At 47.5% G+C, this 8,323-nt stretch overlaps 2 protein-coding genes across 2 annotated transcripts; both read left to right on the top strand.

The window, feature by feature from the left end:
- Positions 1-497: 497 nt before the first annotated feature.
- On the top strand, positions 498-1,841 carry LOC114180504. Its single transcript, XM_028066818.1, has one exon. It carries the CDS (start codon positions 498-500, stop codon positions 1,839-1,841), a length of 1,344 nt encoding a protein of 447 aa, XP_027922619.1.
- A 29-nt stretch (positions 1,842-1,870) lies between these two features.
- Positions 1,871-5,652, top strand: LOC114180502. Its single transcript, XM_028066817.1, is given in 2 exon segments — positions 1,871-3,095; positions 3,098-5,652. Coding segments are annotated over 2 exon segments (3,780 nt in total).
- Positions 5,653-8,323: the final 2,671 nt, after the last annotated feature.

Raw genomic sequence — 8,323 nt, 5'->3', positions numbered from 1 at the left:
CACAGGCCCAAGAGTTTGGAAGTCCAATGGAATGTAGAAATGTTACCGTTAAGGTATGAGAGGCAGTTACTGTATTAATTAAGATTCCTTAGTGTTTAATGGGAGAAGGAAACCGCTCTGTAGGCAATAATAACGGGAATAAGGCCAGGTAGTATAAAAGATATTTGGACTGTCTAGTAAAAGGTAAGTTTTATCTAAAGCCAATATCTAAAGAGAGAATATCTGGGGTTATTACTGACTTAAGCATCGGAGTATTTGCAGGTACTCACCCCTGACGGTAGTCCAGAAGCAGCTGTAAAGAGAAGGGACGCAAAGTGGGCGGAAGAATACAGAAGGCCTTTGAGATCGCTTGGCTCTAACCCTTACAAGAACATTTTGGCGCCCACCGTGGGACCAAGCTACTCTCATGGGACATGGATTCGACCAGGACAACGATAGATCACAATGCAGCCCTAGCCGAGATGCGGTGACAAATACAGGAAGAGATGCAGACAGAAATGCAGCGGCAACTAGCTGAGATAAGACGTAAAAACGAAGAGGAAGTCAACGCCTTGAGGGCGGAAAACCAAAGAATCAGGAGACAGACCGAACGCACGGAGAGAAGGAGAGAAATGCCACAAGAAGAAGAAGTACAAGAAGAGACGTCAGACCAGGAGGAATCCCGCGCTCAAACTAATCCCAATCATACCAGTGCACTAGCAAGAACACCTAGGCATCACCCCTTTGTGGACGGAATCATGACGGCTGACCTCCCTGCACGTTGGAAGGGGCTTACTATGAATCAGTATGATGGCACCACAGATCCGGAGGAGCATATAGACATCTTTACCACTCAGGTGGGACTGTATACAACCGAAGACGCCATCCTCTGTCGCGTTTTCCCAACATCGCTAAAGGGTCCGGCGCTCCGTTGGTTTACCCGGCTTCCCCCCAACTCCGTGGACTGTTTTGATACACTGACGACGCGTTTTAGCATTCAATTTACTACTAGCAAACCCCATCATCTCACCTCTTTGGCACTGGTGAATGTGCGGCAAGAAAAAGATGAGACATTACGCAATTTCATGGAGCGATTCGGGAAACTATCCCTAAACATCAGTAATTTGAATCCAGAGGTAGCCATGCATCATTTGATTACAGCCCTGCGACCAGGCCCATTTGTGGACAGCCTGTGCAAAAAACCTGTGGCCAATCTGGACGAGCTCCGAACGCGAGCTACGAAGTTTATGCAAATGGAAGAGCTGAAGGAGTTTCGCAACACCACCCGCAGGGAAACCCTTGACAGAAAGCAACCCGAGAGAGACAGAGCAACAACCTCAAGACCAGGCTCTAGGTTCCGAGAGCAAAGACAACCAAAGTATCATAGATACACCCCGCTGATATCCAACAGGGCACAGATTCTGGAGGAAGCCCTAAATGCCGACCTTATATCTCCCCCTAGAAAGGTCCCAACTCCCCCTCATGCTGACACCACGAAGCACTGCCGTTATCACCGAAATTATGGCCATACTACAGAAGAGTGTTTCACACTAAAGGACAAAATCGAGGAGTTAATACAAGCTGGGCATCTCAAAAGGTTTGTAAAACGCGAAGAGGGGGGATTTGCATCCAGAAAGGAGGACCGAGATGGAGGAAACGAGAGGAAAGAGTACAGAGCGCCAGCGTATGGGGGCGACGCGAAGATAACCTTAGACGAAAGATCGATCATAAGAAGGATGAGCAACGGGAACCACAGGAAAAGCCATTACGGGGAGTTATTAACTACATTGCGGGAGGTTTCGCTGGTGGGGGCTCCACTGCATCTGCCAGAAAGAAGTATGTCCGTGCAGTTCAGAGCGTGAATGCAGTTTCTATATATCCGCGTAGGCGTATGCCGCCTATTACCTTTAGGGACGACGATTTTCAGGCTGTTGACCCTCAACATGATGATCCGATGGTCATGTCGGTGGAAATTGAAGACTTCGCTGTCAGAAAAACCCTTGTGGATCAAGGAAGTTCGGTAGACATCCTCTATTGGAGAACTTTCAAAAAGTTGAAAATTTCAGAAGAAGACATTCAACATTATTCAGAACCCATAGTTGGCTTTTCAGGTGAGAGGGTGGACACGAAAGGCTATATCGACCTCTTCACTAAATTTGGAGGAGGAAAGGTGACGAGGACGGTAAAGATCAGGTACCTCATCGTCGATGCGCACACATCATATAACATATTATTAGGAAGGCCCTCTCTTAATACGTTGGGCGCAGTCGTTTCCACATATCACTTGGCAATGAAGTTTCCTTCCGCATCTGGAGATATCATCACCATACACGTGGACCAACCTACTGCTCGTAAGTGTTATGCGGATAGCTTGAGAGGACGACCTAGGTCACCACCAAAACGCGCAGTACACAATATTGAGAGAACATCGAGGATTGAGGGCGCAGACTTAGATCCTCGCTTCAATGATGACACACGGGTCGAACCGGTTGAGGCCACAGAGAGACATGACTTCGGGGACGGGGTCAGGTACACCTACACTGGTAAGGCGTATGCAGATGTCGAGGAGCTGAAGCAGACGTTGAACGAGCACGCCGATTTGTTTGCATGGAGCGCAGCCGACATGCCTGGAATCGACCCTCGAATTGCTTGCCACAAACTGTCTGTTTATACAGAAGCAAAATCGGTCGCTCAAAAGAGGCGAAAAATGGGGGAAGAAAAGAGAGAAGCAACCAAGATTGAGGTACAGAAACTGCTCTCCGCGGGCTTTATCACAGAGGCTAAGTATACCACTTGGTTGGCCAACGTGGTATTGGTCAAAAAGCCCAATGGCAAGTGGCGGATGTGCACGGACTACACAGACCTTAATAAGGCTTGCCCCAAAGACACTTATCCTTTACCCAGCATCGACCGGCTTGTCGATGGAGCAGCTGGCCATAGGGTACTTAGTTTCTTGGATGCCTATTCGGGTTACAACCAGATACCTATGTACGCAGGTGACAAGGAGAAAACAGCTTTCATCACAGAGGAAGCCAATTTCTACTATGAGGTAATGCCCTTTGGTTTGAAAAACGCAGGAGCGACGTATCAGAGATTGATGGATCGGGTTTTCATCATCTGATTGGAAAATGCATGGAGGTTTACGTAGATGACATGGTGGTGATGTCCGATTCGTTAGAACAACACATAATAGACCTTAGGGAGGTGCTACATGCAGTACGCCGATATGACATGCGTTTAAATCCAGAGAAGTGCGTGTTCGGAGTCACAGGAGGGAAATTCTTAGGGTTCATGTTAACACACCGAGGAATTGAGGCTAACCCAGACAAGTGCCAAGCGGTACTAAGTATGCGTAGTCCTGCAAACATCAAGGAGACACAGAGGTTGGTCGGACGTTTAGCAGCACTGTCGAGATTCATGCCAACATTAGACGAGAAAACACAGCCCATGCTTAAACTGATGAAGAAGGCTTGTAAGTTCGCGTGGGATGAAGCCTGTGAGCACGCATTTGTTAAACTGAAAGAATATATGTCCTCACCCTCGATATTGCACAAACCCGCAAAAGGTAAACCACTTTTAATATATCTAGCTATTTCTAATAACGTCGTAAGCACTGCTATAGTCCAGGAACACGATGGACAGCAACAACCTGTTTACTTCATCAGCAGAGTTCTGCACGATGCTGAGCTGCGCTACCAGACGGTGGAGAAGGTGGCATTGGCATTGGTAGTCACAACCAGAAGATTACGGCCGTACTTTCAGAGCTATGAGGCCATAGTGCGAACCGACTACCCAATACACAAAATGCTGAGGAGACCCGATCTGGCGGGCCGAATGGTGGGATGGTCAGTTGAGTTGTCCGAATTTCACATTCGCTGCGAAGCGAGAGGAGCAATCAAAGCCCAATGTCTGGCTGACTTTGTTAACGAGCTAGCTGGACAAACAGAGCCGAACGATAACACATGGACACTTTTTGTGGACGGCTCCTCTAATACCAAAGGTGGAGGGGCTGGCATAGTTTTGCAAGGACCAAACAATCTTCTTCTTGAGCAATCCTTGCGGTTCGGATTCAAGCCCTCAAACAATCAAGCGGAGTATGAAGCATTGATTGCTGGACTGCATTTGGCAGCAGATATGGGCGTCGAGAATCTCACGTGCAAATCCGACTCACAACTCCTGGTGGGACATATGGATGGCAGTTTCCAGGTGAAAGATCCTCTCCTCATCCGCTATTACCATGTCGTAAAAGGAATGTTGGCACAATTTAAAACAGTACGGCTGGAACACATTAATCGAGCGCAGAACTCCAGAGCAGACTTACTCTCTAAGTTAGCCACGACTAAGATAAAGGGACAACATCACACAGTAACTCATGCTACACTCAGTCAACCCACTGTCACCATGATAGATAGCAATGTCACAGAGGTAACAAAAACAGAGGACAAGGGGTGGATGGTTCCCATAGTTCAATTCATACAGCATGGTGAGGACAGCGGGACTGACGACCCCGCAATCAGGAAGAAGGCTTCGCGGTTCATGCTCATAGGCGGTGAATTATATAAAAGAGGATTTTCCAACCCCCTCTTAAAATGTGTAGCCGAAAATCAAACGCAATACTTGATGGATGAATTGCACACAGGCATTTGTGGTTTTCATTCCGGCTCGAGAACCATGGCGTCCCGCATCTTGAGAGCAGGGTACTATTGGCCTACCCTCAAGACGGATTGTGACAAATATGTTCAACGATGCACTCGCTGCCAGCAGCATGGCAATCTCCTACACGCAAAGCTAGAAGAACTTCATACCATTATGTCCCCGTGGCCTTTTGCTATGTGGGGTATGGACATCTTAGGACCTTTCAGTCCTGGGAGGGGACAAGTCAAGTTTTTGCTTGTGGCAGTCGATTATTTTACCAAATGGATCGAAGCAGAACCCCTCGCTACGATCACGGCTCAGCAGGTACAAAAGTTCGTTTGGCGTAATCTAATCTGCAGATTTGGCGTTCCAAAAACCATCATAACAGACAATGGGCGACAGTTCATTGATAAGGGGCTGGCTGACTTTTATAAAGGACTCCACATTCACCATGTTACTAGTTCGGTAGAACATCCGCAGATGAATGGCCAAGCAGAGGCCGTAAACAAAGTCATATTGAAGGAATTAAAGAAACGACTCGGGGAGGCAAAAGGTACCTGGGCCGACGAACTACTAGAAGTTTTGTGGGCCTATCGCTGCACCCCTCAATCCACGACTAAGGAAACACCCTATAGCTTGACATACGGTGTTGATGCGATGATTCCTATTGAAATCGGCGACACTTCACTGAGACGACGGCTCTTTGATGTTAACCTTAACAACGAGAGCATGCTCATCAACCTAGACTTGCTCCAGGAACTCAGGGATCGTAGTTGCATTCGGGAAGCAGCATCCAAGGCTCGAGCTCAACGCCGTTACAACTCTAAAGTCAAGCATCGATCGTTTCATCAAGGAGATTTGGTTTGGCGGATGGCTAGCAACGCACGAAAAAAGGAAGGTAAATTCTCTCCCAACTGGGAGGGCCCATTTCGCATCCGTGAGGTCGTTGGCAAAGGAGCTTACCGCCTGGAATATCTATCTGGGAGCACTATACCAGCAACTTGGAATTCGTCACATCTAAAATTTTATTATAGTTAAGACTATTCATGTGTCAGGCGATGTACTCTTTCCTACCTCGATTTTTTTCCCTAAGAAGGGTTTTTGTCGAGGAGGTTTTAATGAGGCATCCTTGTTACTAATAAAGTATTTACGTTCCTCTTATATTGTTTTGCGATTGGGTTATTTTTCTCACATGATAATTTTGTTCTTACTCTACCAAGGGCCCTGGAAGCCTCGTTAACCATGACGAGCCCTCCCCTCAACTCTTCACCATGGGTCAGGTAGTATCATTAACCATGATGATCCCTCCCATACACTGCCACTGCGCTCTATATAATGTAAAGCTTTTCCCCATGTCACGCCAATAACGACCTTCGCTAAGTACTCGGCCATCGCGGCCGAGAACATGTCTACCCCCGTGGCCGACACCTGTTCTTGCTCGCATACTAAGGGACGCCGTTATCGCAACACAAATGCTGACGTATCCCTATTGAGTTCAATCACAGCACATATACGACAATTAAATTCAACATAATATCACACAAACATAGCGGCAGTTCGTTACAGACGTCCTACAAATCATAAATGTTCAGGATCTGATTTAACAACCTTTTACACATAACACAAAAAGTCATAATAAGCATACAGCAGCATCCCACACACAAGTTCATCATATAGACGGCGGCGATGACACCTTCCCGGGATCGTTAGCAGCAGCTTTGGCGGACGCTATGTCATCAATATTCATCAAGACCCCATCGTAAACATCCTTCTCAATGCTAATACGATCATCTCCTGTATCAAAGTTGAATAGGTGGGCAGTCTGACGAACGGCTTTGTAAAAACCTTCCTCATGTTGAGCCATGACGTATCCCTCCAACTCGTAGATTCGCTCCAGGGCCGCAGTATGTTCGGCCTGTAGGGTCGCCAATCTCTCCTCTAACCTTTCCAGTGCTGTTTGTGATTCTTCATCCTTCATTTCCAGCTCTTTGCAGCGCGCTTTCAGTGTATTGCGTTCCCCTAATAGCTGGGACCGCTCATTTTTCACACTTCCCAGTTGCAGAGACACTTCTTGCCTTCTTTGATTGGCCTCTGCCAAATCCCTTTGCAATACCTGAATTTCACCAGATAGCCTACTGGATTCTGGCAGCTTGCTTAACACCGTTTCCAGATGTCGTCCCATAACCACAGCTCTCGCTTGGAATTCGTTCAGAGCATACAGCACAGTCTCTGGACGGATGGCCGACACTATCTCCGCCTCCTCTGGGGACAAGGACACCTCTAGGCCTTCATTTATCTTCAATTGGGAATCAAAGAGGGCTGACAAAGCGTCTTGATCTCTTTCTTCAGTATTTTTCGTTTTCTTTGGTGAAGGAGGGCGAGGGGTTCCTGGTTTGGAAGGCCTATCATGACGTTTGCCCCTCTTCTTTTCAACAGGCGGGGGTAATAAGTCCCCCCTCTGTGATGACCCTTCTGCTGGCATCCGTCCAGCACTTCCAACACTCTTTTTCTTTTCTTCTTCCATCCTCTTACGCCTTAGCTCCAGGTAGATATCCTTTCCAGACCCATCAGCTGCTGCCATGATACCTGCACAAGCATAAATGCATCAACCACCATTAAAATCATATCCCTGGCATTCAGCCAAATAAACATACATACCGAATAATTCATCGCGTGGATGGGAGGATCTAAATACACCAATAATTTTCTTTGAAGAGAGTTTCTTGGGCAGTTGGTCCAAGTAGGACAGTGTATGTCGGTCTTCAGGGGTTAGCGACTCTCTCGGCCAAGTACGGTATGTGGTAGGGGAGTTAGTCCAATAGAAAGGAAACTTGGGTGTTCCATCATCGCAATAAAAATACTCAGCCCCGGCGGACCTAATAATGACTTTAAAGAATCCTGTTTTAAATCTCTTAAACGATTGGGTGTATGCCGCTAACAGACACTGGTGGCTTTGACCCACAAGGGAAACCCAACTAGCTAATTCCCCTGGCCGGGTACTATAGTACTGCAGAAAGACTTGGGGTGATGGTTTTAGATGCAGCACGCGACAAATTAGTCTGAAAGACTGTAAGGCAGCCCAACTGTTGGGGTGCAATTGACTAGGAGCTACATTTAACACCCTTAATACGCCCATCGTGAAATCGTCAAACGGCACGCATACATGCAAGTCGGTAACCAAGGTTGAGTACATATAAAAGAAATCATGTGAATGACCCTCACGCCCGTGGCACACACTATCCCCTCTCCTGACCCGCTCAACACTCACAATACGCTCGTCGACAGTATCTGCTATGATATCAGCACGCTTGCGCAAGGCTGCTAGTTCCGCGGATCGGGTGAACCGCGACAAGGGAAGTTTAACTCTAGGGTCTACCCAGTCATACCCTGGCCGATGCAGGGCCGCATACTCCTCGGCCCCTACTGCACAGTCACTATCCACTGGGGATGATAGACTGTTCGACGAGTCGGGTATATCCCGCTCCTCGTCTGACTCACTACACCTACTAGAAGCACAATAAGCCGAAGGGGATGACATACCTGGAGAAGCTGCAACTTCTTCGCTTAGGGGGACCTTTCTTCTCAACACGCGTATCCCTCTCAATATGGGTCCTCTTCTTTATTTATAGGAGCCCTAAGGTACCAAATGAACATAGGTCAGGCACGGATTCCGATGTCGCCATCATGGCTTGTGTCTCGAGCCCCGCGC

Source organism: Vigna unguiculata, chromosome 4 (assembly GCF_004118075.2).
Source record: "Vigna unguiculata cultivar IT97K-499-35 chromosome 4, ASM411807v1, whole genome shotgun sequence".
NCBI classification, from domain to species: Eukaryota; Viridiplantae; Streptophyta; class Magnoliopsida; order Fabales; family Fabaceae; genus Vigna; species Vigna unguiculata.
The sequence above is the reverse complement of the archived record's forward strand: the minus strand, read 5'-3'. Positions and strand labels throughout refer to the sequence as shown.

Coding starts and splice junctions, on each gene's coding strand:
- LOC114180504 (XM_028066818.1), top strand. CDS start 498: ATGCAGCGGCAACTAGCTGAGATAAGACGTAAAAACGAAGAGGAAGTC.